General features: G+C 36.6%; 1 protein-coding gene across 39 annotated transcripts in view; it reads left to right on the forward strand.

The window, feature by feature from the left end:
* Positions 1 to 24,245, forward strand: part of LOC118265576 (spore coat protein T-like) — an 86,812-nt gene that overhangs the window by 21,606 nt on the left and 40,961 nt on the right. For 7 of the 39 annotated variants that reach the window (XR_007707352.1, XM_050706108.1, XM_050706145.1 and 4 more), the window contains 2 exons: positions 2,709 to 2,789; positions 4,676 to 6,090. The exons of 7 other annotated variants lie outside the window; for them this stretch is intronic. Coding sequence is in view for 24 of the 32 variants with exons in the window: in XM_050706108.1 (XP_050562065.1) it covers positions 4,894 to 5,844 (951 nt within the window). In the remaining 8 variants the exon portion in view is untranslated. Of the gene's footprint in view, positions 1 to 2,162; positions 2,331 to 2,708; positions 2,790 to 4,675; positions 6,091 to 12,380; positions 12,544 to 12,920; positions 13,002 to 13,236; positions 13,662 to 24,245 lie in introns of those variants that run through there. 25 more of the 39 variants (XR_007707354.1, XM_050706118.1, XM_050706121.1 and 22 more) reach the window with 13 other exon arrangements.

Consider the following 24,245-nt stretch of genomic DNA (forward strand, 5'->3'; position numbering starts at 1 on the left):
CAAGAAGCAATGAAGAATACAGGTTGAATAGAATCTGTACACAAAGTTTCAGCTTAAAATACGTTTAAAAAAATTTTGGTACCAAACACTTGGTGTAGCTTGGATCTTGATTTTATAAATCACATTGTGTCTTCTACAGGAGGGTCCGGGTACCATACACCTCCGCAGTACCAACCGCAGTACCAACCTCAGCCGTACTACCCACAGCCGCAGTACTACCCACAGCCGTACTACCCACCTCCTCAGTATTACCCACCGCAGCCACAAGCTCCTCAGAGACCTCCACTCATAAAAACATGGGATGGTATCACTGACTGGGCTCAGAATTTCGTTCAAAGTGGTTTGGGGCAGGACCCTCTGAACGGTTGACAATAACTTTTTAAATTGTCAAATTTGAAGAGTAGGCCCATTTTCACCAACTGCTGTTTAATTTTAAGGAGCTCCTAAACTAACATAGGTGACACTTCGCGATATTCTGGATTTTTTGTGAACGTATAAATAATATCCAAATGTAAAGATAAGAGGCCAGGAATTTCCTAAAAATATAATTATGTTAAATTGATAAATGCTTGTTTTTATTTTATTAACCAATTTAAGAATGTATGTTGTATGGTGTATTGTAGCTAATGAGTTGAAAGTGGAACTTAATACGCTGAGGGCAATCTTGAATTAACTTTTTAAGTATGTATTAGCTAAACTGTGAACCGCATGTAATAGATTGTGAGCCTATTGGCATAGATACACGGGACAATGCAAAAAATACACACAATATTACACCTTACTGCTACAAGTTCTAAGGTCTAAATATAACATACATGTATACATATACTAGTGAAAGTAGGTTATAAATCTCGACTCAGAAATATTGTTTGAATTCGGGTAAAGGTTAAGAGTATTGCAATCCCTTCCCTCCAATCAACATTTATGAGTTACGAGGGAAAAGAAAAACAAAAATGTTTAAGAATAATAAGATATGGGTAGGAAAGCCATATATTGTATTCATTCTGGTTCAGTATTTATCCTTTTTTGCTAAGTCGGAGTTCAGGGAATCAGGTGTATCTGCTAGTTTTTTGGTAATAGAATTCAAGGAATTGACGAGTAATTTAAAATCAACACAAGTAAGTAATGGAAGAAGAATATTTTTTTTAAAGAGGTCCTTTCTCTTTTCTTTACTACCTTTATTTTTTCAGTCAGTAGATATCCCTAAACCTAATGAAAAATATTATGCTGAAAACTGCATCAAAATCAGTTTCGCCAAACGTGAGATAATTGTACGCAAACATACATACATACAATAATACATACATTACATTTTAAAGTTTAGGGTGTATTGTAGCTAATGAGTTGAGGAAAAAATCTATGTATTGTTTACAAAACTCATTATCACTAAATAAGCGGGTAGACACTTCTCAAATGTCATGTAATTTCTTGTAGTGAAGAAATAGCCCTAGTAGATATCCACACACAATACAGGTAAGAATCAACTATTAGCTGGTAGAAATTATTAGCCTGTATCATAGCTAAGGAGCTAAGAAACAGACCTATGTACTGTTCATAAAACTCATTAACAGTATGTGTAGGTAGACATTGCACAACCTCAAGGGATTTTTATAGTAAAGAAATAGCCCTGGTAGCTATCCACAGTACTAGTTACGGTAAGAAACAGCCCTTAAGACTGTCCACAATACCGTTTAGCAAATCAGAGCAACAATTTAGGAAAATCATTAAATTTCTCTCACCCTATGTGAGGCGAGTCTGACACTCCCTGTGTCTGACTCTTGATTACCATCAGCAGGCCTTCCTTGACGCAATCCCTGAAGACCAGATCATCCGTTGGCGTGACAGGGACATGGGGAGGATAATTATTTAACATACTCCGTCTCCTCCATAACTGCTTCACTGTAAGTGGAGCCGACTTGAACCAGTGCCAGGCGCGAGAAGTCGCTTCTCTGAGTACACGGCGGCGCTCAGACCAAGCAACACAAGCTACGAGTACCTCTATGCTCCATCGATACCGAGGCGTTTATTATATTGAATCTCAAGTTTCCGAAGGGGTTCAAAAAATGAAACTAGGTTTATCATTAAGTGATAATTTTATTATTAAATATAGGTATACTAAATAAATTGGTCACATATGTATAGCAGTTATCAATCTGGAAATCCCGCCGACGTCCGAATTATCTTGTTGTTTTCGTGGCTCGTATCTAGACTGCTAAATAAAAGTGAACCCAATTCACTTCAGAGCACAGTCAACTTTGAGATCTAGAGAGCAAACATGTTCCTGAACAAAACTTGCGTCGTTCTCCTCGTCGCTTTCTTGGGGACCTCATGTAAGTAAATATTTATTGAAATTTTTCATTGTGTTTGTTTAAATTATATTTTCTTTGATCACCATCATTATTAACAGCCTATGAGAGTCCACTACTTGACTATGGGTCTCTTCTGGTCTACTTGACTATAGCCATCCCACTACTACACATTAACACAAAAACCGATGCCCAGCCGGATTTGCGAGTCAAGCGCAATAGTATATCGCGACCCGCTCGGAGTTAAAGTGTGGCTAACGGTGTGGCTTTCAGTGAGTAAGAGTTCACTCCTTCTCGCCTCACCCAGTGCCGAAGAAATCATTCGATGATTTTCCCCCTCACTATTCTAAGTACTACAATAATTGATATTCGTGACATTGAAAATCATTGTTTTTTCTGCAGGGTTTACGGGAGTTGTTTCTGCGAGTCCGCGGCCGCAAGAGCCGCGTGTGGATCAAAATCCGAATCAGGGGTCACCTAAAGGTAAATTTTAGTTAATTTTAAAAATGTGATAGTTAATAACCTTGTTACTACTAAGTTATACAGCGTGTAACAAAATACCCATATACATCAAGAAGCACTGAAGAATACAGGTTGAATAGAATCTCTATACAAAGTTTCAGCTTAAAATACGTTTAAAAAAATTGGTACCAAATACTTGGTGTCGCATTGTTCTTGATTTTATAAATCATACAAACGTGTCACAACACTACAAGGGTCCCTCGTTAATTACGAAACATTTCTTCTGTAAATGTGATCGCCTAGTACCTATCTACCTAATTTTAATTTGCATGAAAAATAAAGACATTGTGCTTGACATAAGGTCAGTAATAGCTCCGGTATGAAGTATCATCCCATCCTCGATAAGTTCTATCCTACCAGCCAGTTGTGTTAAGTACCAAAGTTGCGAGTTGGCGTCAGAGTTTCGCCAAGAAGATTTTTTTATGGTATAATCCGGTAAGCGAGCAGGTGGATCACCTGATGGTAAACAATCGCTCCCGCCCATGGACACCCGAAAAGCCAGAAGTGTTACAAGTGCGTTGTTATCCTTTTGGGGATTAAGAATTTAAAGGTTATTGGGGAAGCCGCAGTATCACTCCGGTCAATCGGTCCATTCGTACCGAAGCATTGCTCTCCCACAAAAACTCAACCACACTTGAAGTAAATTCACTCTGAGTGTTATTATACCTCTGTTATGTGTAACTTGTAAACTGAAATAGTATATTAATAAACTAGCTTCCGCCCGCGACTCCGTCCGCGCGGATGTCGGTCTCGCGTGGAAGTTTTATTTCTCCATTTTGAGTAACTCTGACAATGACATCTTATAAATATCTATCTATTGATTGGACCCAAATACGGCGAGGCCCATAATAATTAAGGAGATCCCTCTATTGAGCTACTGCTGTTGAGCTCGCGTTCTGTAGAATAAAACTGAAAAATAAAGATTTTTTGTACGTATTTTTCAAGGATAAAAAGTATCATATTTTATGCCCAGGATAGTAAGGTATAATTATACCAAGTTTCATCGAAATCAAAAAGACAGACAAAAAAAATCACATATTTGGGTTTGGTATCGATCCAGTAACACCCCCTGCTAATTATTTTTTCAATATTTTCAATGTACAGAATTGACCCTTGGACAGATTTATTCTAATATGAATGAATGAATGAATGAATGAATGTGTTATAAACGTAAGAGTAGATAAATATAATCAGAAAGCTCCGACCTGCTAAGCGATCGGGAGTTATACGTGTTATTGTGAGTCAACCATAAGATATAGACATTTGCTGTCGTGGAATATTTTTTTAACAATTTTAAGAACATTTCATTCATCACATATTTGGGTTTGGTGTCGATCCAGTAACACCCCCTGCTATTTATTTTTTCAATATTTTCAATGTACAGAATTGACCTTTCTACAGATTTATTATATGTATAGATATACAACGTGTAACAAAAAGGGGGTATACATATCAATTGCACGGTTTCTAGATAACATAACAAACGATACGGGAACAGTTTTTTAAACTCATGTTTTCATGGTACCAAGTTATGAATTTTTCAAATCGCGCCGGTGCGCGAATCAAAATTAGGTAGACAGGTACTAGGCGATCAGATTGACAGAACAAATGGTTTGTAATATTAGCGAGTGTTCCTTGTAGTGTTGTGACACGTTTATATGATTGGAAATCAAGAACCATGCGAAACCAAGTATTTGGAACAAATTTTTTTTTAAACGTATTTTAAGCTGAAACTTTGTGTAGAGATTCTATTCAACCTGTATTCATCAGGGCTTCTTGATGTATATGGGTATTTTGTTACACGTTGTATATATTACTGTCAATAAAATTATTTGTGTCTTCTACAGGAGGGTCCGGGTACCACGCACCTCCGCAGTACCAACCACAGCCGTACTACCCACCTCCTCAGTATTACCCACCGCAGCCACAAGCACCTCAGACACAGCCTACAATCTTTAAAACGTGGGATGATATACTTACATACATACATAACCAGAGGCGTACATACATAAACATAACATAAAGACAGGCGTGAGCCTGTCTCCCATGGGGGTAGGCAGAGACAATGAAACGCCAATTGCCACGGTTCTTACACACTTCTTTCGCTTCATCAACAGTCATCAGTCTTTTCATGCATGCTCGTCGGTTAAAGGTACTTTTAATTTGGCCCTTTTTTAATATATCGCCAATCTGGTCGCTATATGTCCGTCTGGGGCGCCCTCTACCGACGGTCCCACTCATATTTGCCTTGTATACTTCTTTCGTAAATCTGTTTTCATCCATCCTTTCTACATGTCCAAACCATCGTAACATTCCCCTTTCAATCCTTGTCACTACATCGTCTTTCAAACCACACTTTTCTCTAACAACACTATTTTTTACTCGATCACTCAGTTTTACTCCACACATACTTCTCAAGGCTCTCATTTCCACCGCATTAATCCTGCTTTCATGCTTCTTCTGCCACACCCATGATTCACTACCATACATAAGTGTAGGTGCTAGTACACGCTGTATTACCGCAAGTCGAGCTTTGCTGGATATAATTTTACTCGACATTACAGAGTGTAAAGCACCATTGACACTATTTCCCGCTTTCACTCTCCTTTCAATATCTCCCTCACACTTTCCATCTCTCGTAAATAAAGAACCTAGGTACACAAACTCATTCACTTGTTCCAATTTTTCATCACCTATCATTACCTGGCATTCTGTTACTAATTCATTCCTTTCTATCACCAACACTTTCGTCTTGTTCACATTGACTTTCATACCTTTCCTTTCAAAAGCATCATTCATCACAGTGATCATTCGTTGTAGTTCTTCGGCCGATGAGGCAATAAGTACCTGGTCGTCGGCGTACAACAATGTTTTGATTACTGTGTCACTCATTCTTAACCCACACTCACCTACTTTCAAATCGTTCAAACAACTGTCCATGAATAAGTTGAACAGCCAAGGAGATGCTACACAGCCCTGTCTAACACCCCGATTAATGCCAAACCACTCCGTGTAGTCCCCATTTATCCTGACACAAGCACTCGAGTCCTTATATAAGGATTTAAGTCCTTATATAAAAATATGGGATGATATATATAATGAATTATATAATGGTAACTGCTGTTTAATTTTAAGGAGCTCCTAAGCTGACATACTTGGCACTTAGCGATATTCTGGATTTTTTGTGAACGTATAAATAATATCCAAATGTAAAGATTTTGCCAAGAATTTCCTAAAAATATAATTATGTTAAATTGATAAATGCTTGTTTTTATTTTATTAACCAATTTAATTGAATGTATGTTGTATGGTGTATTGTAGCTAATGAGTTGAAAGTGGAACTTAATACGCTGCGGGCAATCTTGAATCAACTTTTTAAGTATGTATTAGCTAAACTGTGAACCGCATGTAATAGATTGTGAGCCTATTGGCATAGATACACGGGACAATGCAAAAAAATACACACAATATTGCACCTTACTGCTACAAGTTCTAGGGTCTAAATATAACATACATGTATACATATACTAGTGAAAGTAGGTTATAAATCTCGACTCAGAAATATTGTTTGAATTCGGGTAAAGGTTAAGAGTATTGCAATCCCTTCCCTCCAATCAACATTTATGAGTTACGAGGGAAAAGAAAAACAAAAATGTTTAAGAATAATAAGATATGGGTAGGAAAGCCATATATTGTATTCATTCTGGTTCAGTATTTATCCTTTTTTGCTAAGTCGGAGTATCAGGGAATCAGGTGTATCTGCTAGTTTTTTGGTAATAGAATTCAAGGAATTGACGAGTAATTTAAAATCAACACAAGTAAGTAATGGAAGAAGAATATTTTTTTTACAGGGGTCCTTTCTCTTTTCTTTACTGCCTTTATTTTTTTCAGTCAGTAGATATCCCCAAACCTAATGAAAAATATTATGCTGAAAACTGCATCAAAATCAGTTTCGCCAAACGTGAGATAATTGTACGCAAACATACATACATAAAATAATACATACATTACATTTTAAAGTTTAAGGTGTATTGTAGCTAATGAGTTGAGAAACAAACCTATGTATGTATTGTTTACAAAATTCATTATCACTAAATAAGTGGGTAGACACATCTCAAATGTCATGTAATTTCTTGTAGTAAAGAAATAGCCCTGGTAGCTATCCACAACACAATACAGGTAAGAATCAACTCTTAGCTGGTAGAAATTATTAGCCTGTATCATAGCTGAGGAGCTAAGAAACAGACCTATGTACTGTTCGCAAAACTCATTAACTCACAACACTTAGTATGTGTAGGTAGACATTGCACAATCCCAAGGGATTTTTATAGTAAAGAAAGAACCCTGGTAGCTATCCACAGTACTGGTTATGGTAAGAAACAGCCCTCAAGACTGTCCACAATACCGTTTAGCATTGTCTATGAATTGGAAACGGTACCTGTTTGTGACGGTAGGTACCTACTTATATCAATCACAAGGAAAAATAACGTAAAATTTTTCAATACTAACCATTTTTAGTTGATTACGTTGAATCCTCTCCCGATGAATCTGATGAACTGGACAAAATACGCAATCTACGGCGTCTTTTTGGGTTTTCATCGAGTGTGTAACGACGTAATTCCTCTTCAATGTTTTTCAACTTTTTGAGTGAATTACCAAAATTTTTATCTAATATCTTCCTCATTATCAACTCTACTGATCTACAAATTATGTCTGGAAGTAATTTTGCGATAAAACTTACCGTTTTCAAGAAAATCGCGCAATCCCCATTTTTGGACCTTCTTACCCCGCTAATGTTTTTTCCTTAAACGGGATCAATTAGGACTTTTGACACAATGTTTATAATTGGGATTTGAACGTTTGTACCAATTTTCAGCTAGGAGTGAATTTGTCGTGAGTTTGCTGATTTTTTGGTCTAATTTGACCGGACTGGTATCGTGGGTGCGTTTACAAACATACACATGACACCCAGACCCGAAACAACATTTGTGCATCGCACAAAGTGTTGCTCCGTGCGGGAATCAAACCCGCTACCCGATGTGCCGCAGTCGGGTGCCCAGCCACCGCACCAACCGTGCAGTCGTGCAGCCCAAAGTAAGTCTGTCTGTTTGTGACAATAAGACCGTCCATAGTCCTATCGCCTTTTGAATGAATTTTGGGTGTTTTGTATGAAGTATACTAAAAAGTTTTGTAATTTTAAGTAGTAATGTATAAACATACCCAAGTCTTTATCGCGTAGAATCTAATAGAAACCACACGTCTGCTACAATACTTTTTCAACTATCTTCACATACATGTAACTGGTCATAGAAAAATACAAATGTTACACAAAACATCCGCACTTCGTCGGGATATAGCCAGTTCAGATGGGAAATAACAATAAGTTTCTTGCAAACTGCACAGAACTTGTGGCCGCTGGACATTTTTATTGCCAACATTACAATGTGAATAAAACGATTGTCTATTATGCAAGTATCTGCAACTAACTACATATTTTCTCCGAGGTTGCGTAATATAGAAACAGCAATGAGTTTTTAAAGCAACCTTCTTGTGTCGAAGCTATTAGCTATAGGTATTAATGTCATTGAAATGTTATAAACAGTTGGTTTAATACTTCTTACATAATATATGTTGACGTTTTATTGATCTAGTATGTCAAACCATAATCTTTCCCCCTTCTAAGTTGTACCCCGATCCCTTCAGTTGCTTCGACGTGATTGAGAAACAAAACTGCACATAAACTTTCGCATTTATAATATACTAGTAAGATTATACAAGAGTCGAGACTTGGTAATAATCCCATGGAAAATAACAAATTGCAATGGAATTAAATAAATTAGGTAACTATAGAGTAAAAATTGATAGCTTTGTAACCTCTATTACTATTGAATTAGGGTATTATGTACACCATCCCAATTTCAATCTACAAAATAATCGAACGAATATCACTAACCAATATCCATTTTATACCTGAACCATTTCCTATTTGCGCCAAATTATCAGCTAACGAGGCACTAACTAGTTGATTTTTTTTTTTTATGATACATGCCGGTAATCGAGCAGACGTATTACCTGATGGTAAGCAATCGCCGCCGCCCATGGACACTTGAAACACCAGAGGCTTTACAAGTGCGTTACCGGCTTTTTGGGAGTTAGGAATTTAAGGGTTGTTGTTCGGGAATGGGGATGGAGAAGATTGGGAAGGGGGGAATTGGGCCTCCGGTAACCTCACTCACACAACGAAACACAACGCAAGCGTTGTTTCACGTCGGTTTTCTGTGAGGCCGTGGTATCACTCCGGTCGAGCCGACCCATTCGTGCCGAAGCATGGCTCTCCCACACTTGTTATTTACATTAACTGGCTAAATAACTTCACACCGTTAGTTTTATTTAGCAATCAGTTTCGAATACTACACGTGGGGTCGACCATTTGCAATCCATTACACTTAAATACAATCAACAGAATAATTTTAATTCTATTCTTTACTAAATTAACCCGCGGCTTCGCATCCGTTGTATAGTTTTAAAGACCATTTTGCATAATGTATGCTTCGCAAATAATATAAGCTTTTAAAAAAGGTATTTTGTACGCTTTAATAAACGTATAAAATTCCCAGAACCATAATCTAGAGGCTAACTTTTAAGCAGATGAGTCTTATGTAAATTCGCGGAGGTAATTGTATTAGACAAAAATCCAGACTCCGCCTAAGTACTGAGAACTTTTGATAAATCGAAAATACCTATTCTTTTTAACAATAAACGTATTTCTCGTGTGTCGTGGGTGCGGTTACAAATATAATAATTTCATATACTCATGACGCACAGACCCAAAGCAACAGTTTTTGGATCACACAAAGAGCTGCTAGGTATATGAACTAATAAATCTTACTGCCTAAGGTCAAGTGATAAATTGTATTAAAATAAAGTACTGATAACAAATACGTAGAAACCCAATTTGTAATTAAACAGAGATAACTTGTATCATGAATAAAATTATAATGTTATAAATACTATTTTTTTAAGAAACGTTAATCCACACTAGGTTTGTCTTCTCTATAGTCCGGTCAAAATAGACATTTAACCCACGACAAATTCACACCTAGCTAAAAATTGGTACAAACGTTCAAAACACAATTATAAACATTGTGTCAAAAGTTCCAATTAATCCCGTTTAAGGAAAATATTTTAGCGGCGTAAGAAGGTCCAAAAAATGTGTTTTTCGCGATTTTCTTGAATACGGTAAGTTTTATCACAAAATTACCTCAGACATAATTTGTAGATCAATATTTTTTTCCTAATAGCCACCGTATCCGAGATATAACGACGCAAAAATTGCAAACGTCCTAATATGCCTAAGTATACCTCACGCATATGCTTTCTGTAGCTGTAATATAAGTAAGTTCTCTGTGTACACGGCGGTGCTCAGACAAAGCAGCACAAGCTACAAGTACCTCTATGCTCCATCGATACCGAGGCGTTTATTATATTGAATCTCAAGTTTCCGAAGGGGTTCAAAAAATGAAACTAGGTTTATCATTAAGTGATAATTTTATTATTAAACTAGCTTTTGCCCGCGACTTCGTTCGCGTGGAATAGTGACTTCCGGCAAATTTTTGGTTTTAAACACATAGTTCCCGATCTCGCGGGATCTCTTCAAAAATGAGATGTGGAAGATATTCCAGGGAACTCTTCAAAAATCAACATAATGAGCTCTGCGTTTGAATTTAATAGATGTATACTCACTTAGGGCATTGAAAAAATAGTTTAAAAACGGACTTAAACTAACTTAAAACTAAAGAAAGCTACGAATTACGAATTTATAACAATTAAAAAACCGGCCAAGTGCGAGTCGGACTCGCTCATGAAGGGTTCCGTAACAGCAAGTAGATGACATAATATAAAAGTTGTAAAATAACTTGGTTTTACATAGTCTTTGTATGAACGACAAAGTTATATTTGCGGTTTTTGAAAATGTTTTATTTCTTAAAAACTAATAATGATATCTCGTTCAAACCAATTTTCGTTGTTAGTTTCTATTGAAATCTACAGCATATATTTTGTTCAGTTTTCTCACTCTCTTATTTTAAAAGTTAGAGGGGGGGGGGACACACATTTTTCCACTTTGGAAGCGTCTAACTTTCAAACGATTGATTTTGACGAAAAGTGGTTTTAGGAACCTTAATGTCTTTTTTAAAGACCTATCCATAGACACCCATCACGGATATGTAAGCTGAAAAAAAATTTTTATTCTAAATTCTAATAGCGGTTACCGAAATACACCATCTTACTAAGTTTCAACTATGTAGGCCCAACAGTTTCGGAAATAAATGGCTGTGACATACGGACGGACGGACGGACAGACAGACATGACGAATCTATAAGGGTTCCGTTTTTTGCCATTTGGCTACGGAACCCTAAAAAAGAAACTATATTACAACCTATCCTCTATGCTATAATAACCAAGCTTAAACTAAATAATTTAAAAGAAACGACTTAAATCTAATCTAATTAATTTATAAATTAGACTTACAATTTTATTAAAAAAACTAACTACAGTAACTACTAATAATCGATATCAAACTAAACCTACGTTAAATAGTTTAACCAAAAAACCAGGAAAACCCAACAAATAAACTTATTAATTGACAAATACAACGAAACCAATTTAGAATATACGAAACAGCAGGACCACTACAGACAAATAATCATACGACTGATAATACACTTTTTCTACGATAGTACCGAAGCGCTCGGCCGATACCCAACCAAATGAATGTAACGAAACCATAGCGCGATCTATTTCGATCCCAACGCCATCTATCGAGGATAAAGACAACTTGGATTATTTATTTATACTCCGTTCGGGCATTTTCTTTGTACTAAAAGTTTAATTATATTGATATTATTTTTTTCATACCTTTTTACTATTTATTTACTTTTTTTCGATGAATTAAAACAATAACATGAACCGAAGTCGTGTAACGATCGACATAGAATTATTTATAAATAATTTATTTCTTATTTTTATTTTTTGATTTTTGAAATAAAAATATATATCTATGTCCTTTCTAAGGTTCTAAACTATATCTGTACCAAATTTCAACCAAATCCGTCAAATAGTTGCGGAGATTAATGGTATAAGCATAGAATGTTCGACGTGATTCTTTAATTTGACATAACTTTTTTATTTATGAACCGATTGACATGAAACAAACACTAAATGTAAATTTAAGCATCCCACAATATATTCGTGAAAACCGCATCCAACTCGGATCAGCCGTTTCTGAGATTAGCGCGCACAGACGAACAGACAAACAGACAAACAGACAAACAGACAAACAGACAAACAGACAAACAGACAAACAGACAAAAAAAAAGTTAATTACATTTTTGGGTTCGACATCGACATAACAATAACCCCTGCTATTTTTTTTATTTTTATTTTCAATGTACAGACAGCACTTTTCTACGATTTTATTATATGTATAGATATAGGTATACTAAATAAATTGGTCTCATATGTATAGCAGTTATCAATCTGGAAATCCCGCCGACGTCCGAATTATCTTGTTGTTTTCGTGGCTCGTATCTAGACTGCTAAATAAAAGTGAACCCAATTCACTTCAGAGCACAGTCAACTTTGAGATCTAGAGAGCAAACATGTTCCTGAACAAAACTTGCGTCGTTCTCCTCGTCGCTTTCTTGGGGACCTCATGTAAGTAAATATTTATTGAAATTTTTCATTGTGTTTGTTTAAATTATATTTTCTTTGATCACCATCATTATTAACAGCCTATGAGAGTCCACTACTTGACTATGGGTCTCTTCTGGTCTACTTGACTATAGCCATCCCACTACTACACATTAACACAAAAACCGATGCCCAACCGGATTTGCGAGTCAAGCGCAATAGTATATCGCGACCCGCTCGGAGTTAAAGTGTGGCTAACGGTGTGGCTTTCAGTCAGTAAGAGTCCACTCCTTCTCGCCTCACCCAGTGCCGAAGAAATCATTCGATGATTTTCCCCTCACTATTCTAAGTTCTACAATAATTGATATTCGTGACATTGAAAATCATTGTTTTTTCTGCAGGGTTTACGGGAGATGTTTCTGCGAGTCCGCGGCCGCAAGAGCCGCGTGTGGATCAAAATCCGAATCAGGTGTCACCTTATGGTAAATTTTAGTTAATTCTAAAAATGTGATAGTTAATAACCAAAAGGCTTGTAACTACTAAGTTATACAGCGTGTAACAAAATACCCATATACATCAAGAAGCAATGAAGAATACAGGTTGAATAGAATCTGTACACAAAGTTTCAGCTTAAAATACCTACGTTTAAAAAATTGTTACCAAACACTTGGTGTAGCATGGTTCTTGATTTTATAAATCACATTGTGTCTTCTACAGGAGGGTCCGGGTACCATACACCTCCGCAGTACCAACCGCAGTACCAACCTCAGCCGTACTACCCACAGCCGCAGTACTACCCACAGCCGTACTACCCACCTCCTCAGTATTACCCACCGCAGCCACAAACACCTGAGAATGCTCCACTCATAAACACATGGAATGGTTTCCACGACTGGGCTCAGAATATCGTTCAAAGTGCTTTGGGGCAGAAATTCCCGAAAGGTAGACAGTAACTTTTTTAATTGTCAATTGAAGATAAGGCCCATTTTCACCAACTGCTGTTTAATTTTAAGGAGCTCCTAAACTAACATAGGTGACACTTAGCGATATTCTGGATTTTTTGTGAACGTATAAATAATATCCAAATGTAAAGATAAGAGGCCAAGAATTTCCCAAAAATATAATTATGTTAAATTGATAAATGCTTGTTTTTATTTTATTAACCAATTTAATTGAATGTATGTTGTATGGTGTATTGTAGCTAATGAGTTGAAAGCGTATTAAACGCTGAGGGCAATCTTGAATCAACTTTTTAAGTATGTATTAGCTAAACTGTGAACCGCATGTAATAGATTGTGAGCCTATTGGCATAGATACACGGGACAATACAAAAAAAATACACACAATATTGCACCTTACTGCTACAAGTTCTAAGGTCTAAATATAACATACATGTATACATATACTAGTGAAAGTAGGTTATAAATCTCGACTCAGAAATATTGTTTGAATTCGGGTAAAGGTTAAGAGTATTGCAATCCCTTCCTCCAATCAACATTTATGAGTTACGAGGGAAAAGAAAAACAAAAATGTTTAAGAATAATAAGATATGGGTAGGAAAGCCATATATTGTATTCATTCTGGTTCAGTATTTATCCTTTTTTGCTAAGTCGGAGTATCAGGGAATCAGGTGTATCTGCTAGTTTTTTGGTAATAGAATTCAAGGAATTGACGAGTAATTTAAAATCAACTCAAGTAAGTAATGGAAGTAGAATAAGAATTTTTTTAAAGGGGTCATTTCTCTTTTCTTTACTGCCTTTATATTTTTCAGTCAGTAAATATCCCTAAACCTTATAAAAAATATTATGCTGAAAACTGCATCAAAATCAGTTTCGCCAAACGTGAGATAATTGTACGCAAACATACATACATAAAATAATACATACATTACATTTTAAAGTTTAAGGTGTATTGTAGCTAATGAGTTGAGAAACAAACCTATGTATGTATTGTTTACAAAACTCATTATCACTAAATAAGTGGGTAGACACATCTCAAATGTCATGTAATTTCTTGTAGTGAAGAAATAGCCCTGGTAGCTATCCACAACACAATACAGGTAAGAATCAAAGCTTAGCTGGTAGAAATTATTAGCCTGTATCATAGCTGAGAAGCTAAGAAACAGACCTATGTACTGTTCACAAAACTCATTAACTCACAACACTTAGTATGTGTAGGTAGACATTGCACAATCCCAAGGGATTTTTATAGTAAAGAAATAGCCCTGGTAGTTATCCACAGTACTAGTTATGGTAAGAAACAGCCCTTAAGACTGTCCACAATACCGTTTAGCATTGTCTATGAATTGAAAACGGTAACCGTTTGTAGGTACCTAGTTATATCAATCACAAGGAAAAATAACGTAAATTTTTTCAATACTAACCATTTTTAGTTGATTACGTTGAATCCTCTCCCGATGAATCTGATGAACTGGACAAAATACGCAATCTACGGCGTCTTTTTGGGTTTTCATCGAGTGTGTAACGACGTAATTCCTCTTCAATGTTTTTCAACTTTTTGAGTGAATTACCAAAATTTTTATCTAATATCTTCCTCATTATCAACTCTACTGGTCTACAAATTATGTTTGAAGTAATTTTGCGATAAAACTTACCGTTTTTAAGAAAATCGCGCAATCCCCATTTTTGGACCTTCTTACCCTGCTAATGTTTTTCCTTAAACGGGATCAATTAGGACTTTTGACACAATGTTTATAATTGTGATTTTAACGTTTGTACCAATTTTCAACTGGGAGTGAATTTGTCGCGAGTTTGCTGATTTTTTGGTCTAATTTGACCGTACTGGTATCGTGGGTGCGTTTACAAACATAAAATTTCACATACACATGACACCCAGACCCGAAACAACATTTGTGCATCACACAAAGAGTTGCTCCGTGCGGGAATCAAACCCGCTACCCGATGTGCCGCAGTCGGGTGCCCACTTGCCCAGCCACCGCACCAACCGTGCAGTCGTGCAGCCCAAAGTAAGTCTGTCTGTTTGTGACAATAAGACCGTCCATAGTCCTATCGCCGAATGAATTTTGGGTGTTTTGTATGAAGTATACTAAAAAGTTTTGTAATTTTAAGTAGTATTGTATAAACATACCCAAGTCTTTATCGCGTAGAACCTGACAGAAGCCACACACGTCTGCTACAATACTATTTCAACTATCTTCACATTCATGTAACTGGTCATAGAAAAATGCAAATGTTACACAAAACATCCGCACTTCGTCGGGATATAGACAGTTCAGATGGGAAATAACAATAAGTTTCTTGCAAACTGCACAAAACTTGTGGCCGCTGGACATTTTTATTGCCAACATTACAATGTGAATAAAACGATTGTCTATTATGCAAGTAGCTGCAACTAACTACATATTTTCTCCGAGGTTGCGTAATATAGAAACAGCAATGAGTTTTTAAAGCAACCTTCTTGTGTCAAAGCTATTAGCTATAGGTATTAATGTCATTGAAATGTTATAAACAGTTGGTTTAATACTTCTTACATAATATATGTTGACGTTTTATTGATCTAGTATGTCAAACCATAATCTTTCCCCGTTCTAAGTTGTATCCCGATCCCTTCAGCTGTTTCGACGTGAATGAGAAACAAAACTGCACACAAACTTTCGCATTTATAATACTACTAAGTGAAAAACGCTCAGAAGGATGGGGTTCTTGAGTTAAACACAAACTTTCACAAAGTAGGTAGTTTATTTTATTCTACTGCACAAAAATATCGGCGAGTCTCTCAACAACAAGACAATTCGAAAATCCCACCAAAATGGCGAATGGCGGGCCGAGACAGTGTTGCAACGTTCGAAAACTGAATCGATTTATGAGTCGATTTAAATTATAATAAATACTATCATCGGGTTTTAAGAATATTGCTATTTGATAGATTAGTGTTTAAACTAAAAATAATAAGATGAATTAGTAATGAATATAAATATGATAGGTGATAAAATTAATGACTGTTACAGTCGGCCATCCGTCACATAAACGGGTCCCTTCGTTTAAGGTCACATTTATTTTAAAACAAACATTAATTTTAACTGATCATTTAAGTAATTTTTAATGTTATTTATCAATTTCGAACAATTTTTTTTAAATTTACTTTTGTACTGAAAGCAACAAATCTACTTAATTCTACTTTTATATAATTAGATATAGCCAAACAAAAGGAGGTTACTTCACATCTTTCACCATCAATTTGCTGTGACTGCGTGTTATATCATATCACTTGTACGTGGTTAGATTCTGCTTGAACTCTGTGCCATGACCCTCTAGGCCATATCACTCATGTCCAGCTCGCACCTAACCAAGCTCTGTGATATGAAACACCCTCACTGAATAGATAAAATAATTCTCATGCTAGGCTCGATTCCGCTTGAACTCTGTGCTAAGACCCTCTGGGCCATATCACTCATGTCCAGCTCGCATCTAATCAAGCTCTGTGCTATGAAACACCTTCACTGAACAGATAAAATAATTCTCATGCTAGGCTCGAATCTGCCAAAGCTCTCATTTAAGGTAAGTTATCCTTTTCAAAACGCACTCATGCTCTATTTAAACCAACCAAAGCTTTGTGCAAGGTGTGAATCGCTTAAATTAATTAAATTCTCTTACTAAGATAATCAGTTTCATTGAAATACCTATTTAATGACTTATAAAATAATGTCATACAAGTAGATCATCGGCTAAAGTTACATATTTGCGAGGTATAACATAAAAACAATGAAATTAATATTGTAATTCTATGCGTTAACAAATTAAATATTATGATTTAAAACTATACTTGTCTGTGGAAACATTGTTGAGTATAGCTTAGTTATAAGGTTAGGTATAATATGACAAAGTCTATAATTAAATCTACTGTATTCACAAATTGATATTTTTAAAATAATGATCTATTACTTATAACTAGATACGTTCGTCACTAGAAGAACATGACGGTGCATCGAAGCTCATCCAGGGGTAAATTTTATCTATCGCTACCACATTCTCGTATGCTTTTCCCTTCCGTGTAAGCGGCGTGTCTACTATAATAAACCTGTCATTAGGTAAGATCTTTTTGATTCGATACGGTCCTTGGCATTTGGATTCTAGTTTCTTCGATTTTCCTGAGCCTGAAACAATAGATCTTACTACCCTGACTAGGTCACCCTCTTTATATTTATTTGGTGATTTTCGATGCTTATCAAAACGATCTTTATTTTTGTTTTGGTTTTCTTTAATGCGATCACTAGCGTCTGACCTAATTTGCTCTATGGATTCGTTGGTCTCACTTATTAAAATATCTTCAGAGACATTATTCAAAATACCTTGCGATGGGTTGCCTAATTTTCGCCCAAACAGCAATTCAGTTGGTGATCTTTTTGTGACGTCATGTATCGAGGTATTTATGCCTAATTGGACATCGGGAAGAAAGATGTCCCAAATGTCACTACTTTTTCCGTGAGTCATACTTCCCAAGGAAGCCAAAATCGTGCGATTATATCGTTCGACTTGTCCGTTAGCACGTGGAGTTGCGACTGAATTGAGTATATGTTTCACCCCAACAGACTGAACAAACGTTTTAAATCTCTTGCTGGTAAAGCTGGTACCCCTATCGGTAATCAGCCGCGATGGACACCCAAATAAACTAAAATATGTTTTAAAAACTTTAATGCTTGCCTTTGATTTTGTGCTACGGACTGCAGATAAATAGACATATTTTGTGAAAGAATCCACAATCACTAAAATATACATATTACCGTGCTTGCTGCGTGGAAATGGTCCGAGATGATCTGCGTGTACGGTATGTAGTGGGACATCCACTTTTGGAATCGGATGTAACATACCCTCTTTAGCGCCAGATGGGACCTTATGGTGTGCACACTCCAAGCACGCTGATACATACTTTCGAATAAATTTCCGCATCTTTGGGAACCAGAATGTCGACTTGATCCTTTGCAAGGTCTTCTCAAAACCAAAATGACCTACGTCATCATGGTTGGTTTTGAGCACCTGCCAGCGCACACCCCTCGGGACAAGCCATCTTAATCCTCCGCCTTCGATTACCCTATATACGCGACCATTTTTGACCTGATACTCTTTATGAACAGCAGCAATTTTGGCGGTTTCAGGATCCTGTACGATTTCTTTGATGCGCCTTACTTCTTCATCGGCGGATTGAACTGTTGAAATCCAATCATCTGCACTAACATTTAAAATATCGAGCACGTGTATTGTTTCTTGTTGGTCTACGATTGCGCCTCTGCTTAAAGCATCAACATGAGTCATTTTCTCACCTGGACGATATTCAATACTGCAGTCGTATTCAAGAAATTGGATCCACCACCGCGATATCCGAGGGATCAGATCTCGTTTGGTAAATGTCGACCGTAATGCATTACAGTCAGACACGATGGTAAATTTTATACCCAATAAGTAGGTGCGGAACTTATTTAACGCGTTTATGACTGCGAGCGTCTCTAGTTCGAAGGAGTGGAGTTTTTGTTCATCAGCGCTAGTTTGACGGCTATAATAAGACACGGGTTGCCACGAATTATTCCCGTTCTTTTGCATCAGAATGCCTCCCAAGCCGAACTTGCTCGCATCTGTGTGTAATTGGGTTTCGGCCCTATGGTCATATAGTGCTAAGATTGGTCTCTCAACTAGCAACCTCTTTAAGGTATCAAATGCGTTTTGCTGTGACTCCGCCCAATGCCAAGCAGTATCCTTTCTTAGCAGGTTTGTCAAAGGTCTCGCCAGTAGGGCAAAGTCCTTGACAAACCTGCGGAAAAATCCGGCCAGGCCAAGAAATCTCCTAACGTCACTTTGGTTGCGCGGCACAGGGAACTTGGACACAGCTTGGGTCTTCTGTTCTCCAGGTCTGATACCGAATTTGCCGATCTCGAAACCTAAAAATACAATTTTCTCTTGGAAAAAATTGCATTTTTCCATTTTTAGTGTCAGCCCAGCATCCAGCAATAAGCTAAGGACTTGTTCGAGGCGTTGTAAGCCCTCATCGAATGTTTTCGATGGAATTAAAATGTCATCCATATATATGATGACGAATGGCACCTTAGTTTTATTGAGAATTTTATGGATTACCCGCTGAAAAACAGCAGGTGCATTTGCCAATCCAAAGGGCATACGATTGTATTCGTATTGCCCTTCGGGTGTGACAAATGCCGTTTTCTCTTTGGAAGCTTCAGCAATGGCGATCTGATGGTAACCGGATGCAAGGTCAAGCGTCGTGAAAAGTGACTGCCCTGAAAGCTGGTCAAGCAAATCCTCTATGCGCGGAAGCGGGTAGTGGTCTCTTTTCGTGCGTCGATTAAGGGCACGGTAATCCACGCACAACCGCTTCTCACCCGATTTCTTTTGAACAAGGACAATCGGACTCGCATAAGGCGAGCTAGATTCACGAATTATACCATGTTCTACCATTTCCTCCACCAAACCTTGAACATAGGCACGTTCCGAATGCGAAAGTCGATAAGGCCTGTATACGACTGGTGTTGTATCAGTTAAATGAATTTCCATTTCAGCCACAGATGTGTAGCCTAAATCATGCAAACCAGTTGAAAAGCAAGCCTTATACTTCGATAATAAAGCCTGACATTTATCCTTTTCACTAATAGTAAGTCCCTCTCCCATTTTCACGGAATTACCATGAGTTCCATTAACCGAATCGGTATTTATCTGTAACACATCTAAAAGTCGATTCTGAGAAAAGGTCGTCCTAGCTCGAGAAACCAATGTATTCTTGTTAAAACGAATTTTATGAGAACTTAAGCTCTGTATTAGAACGCGGCACACTCCATCGGTCATTTGATATTCACCAGGTAACAAATAGTATTCCCTGTCGGGTCTACCCCTTATCGAGCCTCCAACATAAATATTACCACTATAATTCGTTTTAGCTCCAACTGAAACTGCTCTAAGTTCTCCTATATCTAATTCAAAATCATCAACTGTAATAAGCAGAAGTTTAGCTTCACCACTTACATCAACCTTTTCGATTCGTAAATCAGTGGCTGTCTTTACTATTCTTAAATTAGGTCGTTCCGTAAAACTGTGCCCAAGGAGTACTGGAATGTTTATGAGTGAATCATCAACTATCAGGACCTCTACATGTTCTTCTCTTACATCCTGGATCTCAATTGTAACAAAAGCTTTACCTACGGGTAGATAGGGAATACTGCCTAATCCTCTCAACAATGGACCCTGTACGGTGTCCCACTGAAGACCAATTTTATGAGCGTCGGTCTTACGTATAAGAGTAACTTGGCTACCTAAATCAACTTGACAAGCAATAGCTACGCTGTTTATTTTTATGCCTACTCTATACTTGTCATTGCTATCATCATTTATGGATACTTCAAGAACACTTTTAGGTTTACTATCATTTTTACTAGAGACGTTAGAGTTACTGGAGGTCTTTTTAGGGCAGGTGTTTGAGTCGTGTCCTAAAAAGTTACATTCAGAGCATTTGGTTATTGGTTTACGACATTGAAAGCTCATATGACCAGCTTCCTTACAATTGAAGCAAACCGCATTTCCTTTCGGTCGATTTCTAAAAGTTTTATCAACAATTTTAGATGGTTCAGAGCTGGTCGCGATTGAAGTAGAACTTTGAAAACGCTTATCTCTATTGGTTCCTTCTCTCCGAATACTCTCACTATACTCCCTAGGGTGAGACTTAACTGTCTTAAAAAACTCTAAAGTTTCCTCGGGTTTGTTAAATTTTCCTGCTTGAGCGCTTAACCGAATGCTTTTGTCTTCAATCCCGAATATTATGCAATCTACGGCCTGCTTACCAAATATTTTACATCTATTTAATAAGTTTATCTTGGAAAAATAGTATAGTTCTAAGGAGTCACCAAGGCGTGCCTTTCTATTAAGCATTTCGGTCAGAAGTTCAGCATAGTTCTCGGTAGACGGGAAAGATTCTCTCAATAAAGCCTTCCACTCTTCCCACGAATGCCTAATAGTAGGCAAGCCCTGGAGTAGGTTGAAATTGGGGTTTCTGGATCAGAGGAGATCCAGAAACCCCCAATTTTCACTATCATTCATTTAATTGAAAAGAATGATCTAGTGGCTCCTATATTTATCTATTCATTTTAATATGCATGTCCAGAAACACCCAATTTACCCTACTATTTACTGTATTCAAAAATAGGTACTATGTACTCATATTCAATCACTCGTCACAAACGTGTCATCAAATATGTAACAAAATAGCGGACTACTTCATGCCCTTTGTTTACTTTAACGATAAGCATGTTGTATGACATCACTCATCATTCATTCGATGCACTTCCTGATATGGTTTTCATTGTATTCACTTAGCCAATACGTTTGATTCGATCATCTGTTCGAGAAATAAACCATGAACTGTGGGAATTACTATATAATCGACCTTTAAGGAATAAAACAAGAAAATATTTATTTCAAAAATTTATTAGTTACTTAGAGTGTTTATACTACATTGTCTATACGCCATTTATTTAAACAGAAAACATTTTTTAATGCACATACTGAATCATGATTAATACAGCTATACAGATCATGAGAGTTTTCATATTCTTTATATAAGTTTAATAAACTAGGACAACCTTTATCTTCTAAGTTATTAACATTAGTACTATTTACAATGTTTCTTAACCATGACACTTTTTCTGAACCTTTGACATAAACACATTTATCTCTTAAAATATTTATAACCAAATTCTGATAATTTGAGTAAGGCACAATTCCTTCATTCCAGTGTATCTTTCTATTGCGCTCAATCCAACTTACTTGTCGCCGTTCTTGTTTAGTCAAATTGTAAAATGGAAATGGAGGTTTTATTAGAAATACCTGTATTTTTTTATCGCATAATATCGCAATCTCCTTTATTATAAATTCATTAGCTTCTGTTTTGAAACCTTGAACATCTACAATTGCAGTCATGATAGCCTGCGCACAATGTTACTTAACGGTTTGTATTCCACAAGTCGATCGTTAATAATTAAACAGTAGGCAGTTGTGTTATCTGGTATTAATGTTGAACATTCAAATTCCAACCTTACGTCTACCGGACCTGTTTTTAAACAGTCATTTTGCCTTGAACAATCTATAATAAAAAGTGGTGCTTTTTCTTTAAAATCTTTCAGATCAAGCAAGGGATCGATTGGGCTGCTATAATACGACTGACGAAATTTCACATACATTTCATATAATATACTGTACTTGTTTTCAGAAAACTTTAAACCTAAAGGTTCATAAGGGTAATATTGAGAATTCAAAAATAGCGTTACATTTGTCACATCACAATGATCAAATACTGAGCTGTCTTTTGATTTATTACTTTTTCTATTAGTCTGCAAGCAAAAAATTACATACCGGGGCTTTTCTAATTGAGAAGCAGTTTTTACTGACCAAGAATGCTTTGTGGTTTTAGGTAGTAAAGGATACTCATATAAATCCCAATTTCTAAAAGCCATCTGAATAGGTTTATCTCTTTCTAAATGCTTTAAAAGTGTTAAACGTTCTCTATCTGAAACTTTTATATGTGGTACTCTCCACTGAACCCTTTGTATATCTATTTGAAGCTGGACGTTTTCATCAGTAAGAATAATACTATTTAAGTTAGAATTACTCCTATTCAATATAAGTTCGTGTTTACAATTTATTACAATTTTATTATAATCCTCTGCAAACCCTAAAATCTTATTTAATGGCACCACAACGCTAAAATGCCCATCACTTTGGAACCCGTTTAAATTCCAACCCCACAATGCAGCAACTTTACTTTCTGCTTCATTTAATGAGATGTATGACTTTATTGTTGATGTTATTCCGGAATTTTTTATACGATCTATTTCAATTCCATTCATTTCGTATCTGATGTCTTGAAACAAATACATAACAGGGTTATTAGTGAACGTAACAGTTTTCTTGCTCGGATGCCCATCCTTACCGAACAGCTTTGCCTGGCCTTCGATGTAGATTGAACTGGCTGATGGTAGCACGTATATGTCTTGCTGATGTATGGGGATTCTGATTTCATCGTTTTCTCTAAAGCTGTTATTGTAGGGATTGTATGAATGGACTTCATAGCTTTCGATTGAACTATCAAAGTGTGGTAAATCAGTAATCTGTAGTATACTCATACTTTAAACCCTAAAGCTTTAAGAAAATCTTTATTTGATTTAGTCAATTTCTTCACGTTTTTCTTACGTCTGTGCACCTTAACGGTTGTTGACGGAATAGGACGTTTTATTTTCACTGGAGGGTTTTTATTATATACTATCATTTTGCTTTTCTTAAATGAAGACGTAATTGAATATGTTCTTCACCAAAGTCAATGCAGTAACCAAACTGATCTACGATCCTGACAGATATGGATGAAATTATATTTTTGTTCACTGGGAAGTAAATAACGTTCTGAGGTATTTCTGTGTAGCTGCGACCTGGAGCAGTATCAGATATAAATTCATGAATAAAATGAGTCGGTAATCCGTTGTAATATGAACCGTGCACAAGATCACATTCGATTCTGATTACAGCTGTTAAACTGTTGTTATTAACGGGCACGTTTGGTCTTTTTTTATTACTGAAAAGTATAGTAAACCGCACTCGTATTGATCAGATAAATGAAGAGGTGGTTGAAAATACGAGACCAGTTCTGATTTATTTCCAGAGATTGTAATCGTAGTAGACATGCTTGCATACTGAACTCTTTTA

This window comes from Spodoptera frugiperda, chromosome 28 (assembly GCF_023101765.2).
Source record: "Spodoptera frugiperda isolate SF20-4 chromosome 28, AGI-APGP_CSIRO_Sfru_2.0, whole genome shotgun sequence".
Taxonomy (NCBI): Eukaryota; Metazoa; Arthropoda; class Insecta; order Lepidoptera; family Noctuidae; genus Spodoptera; species Spodoptera frugiperda.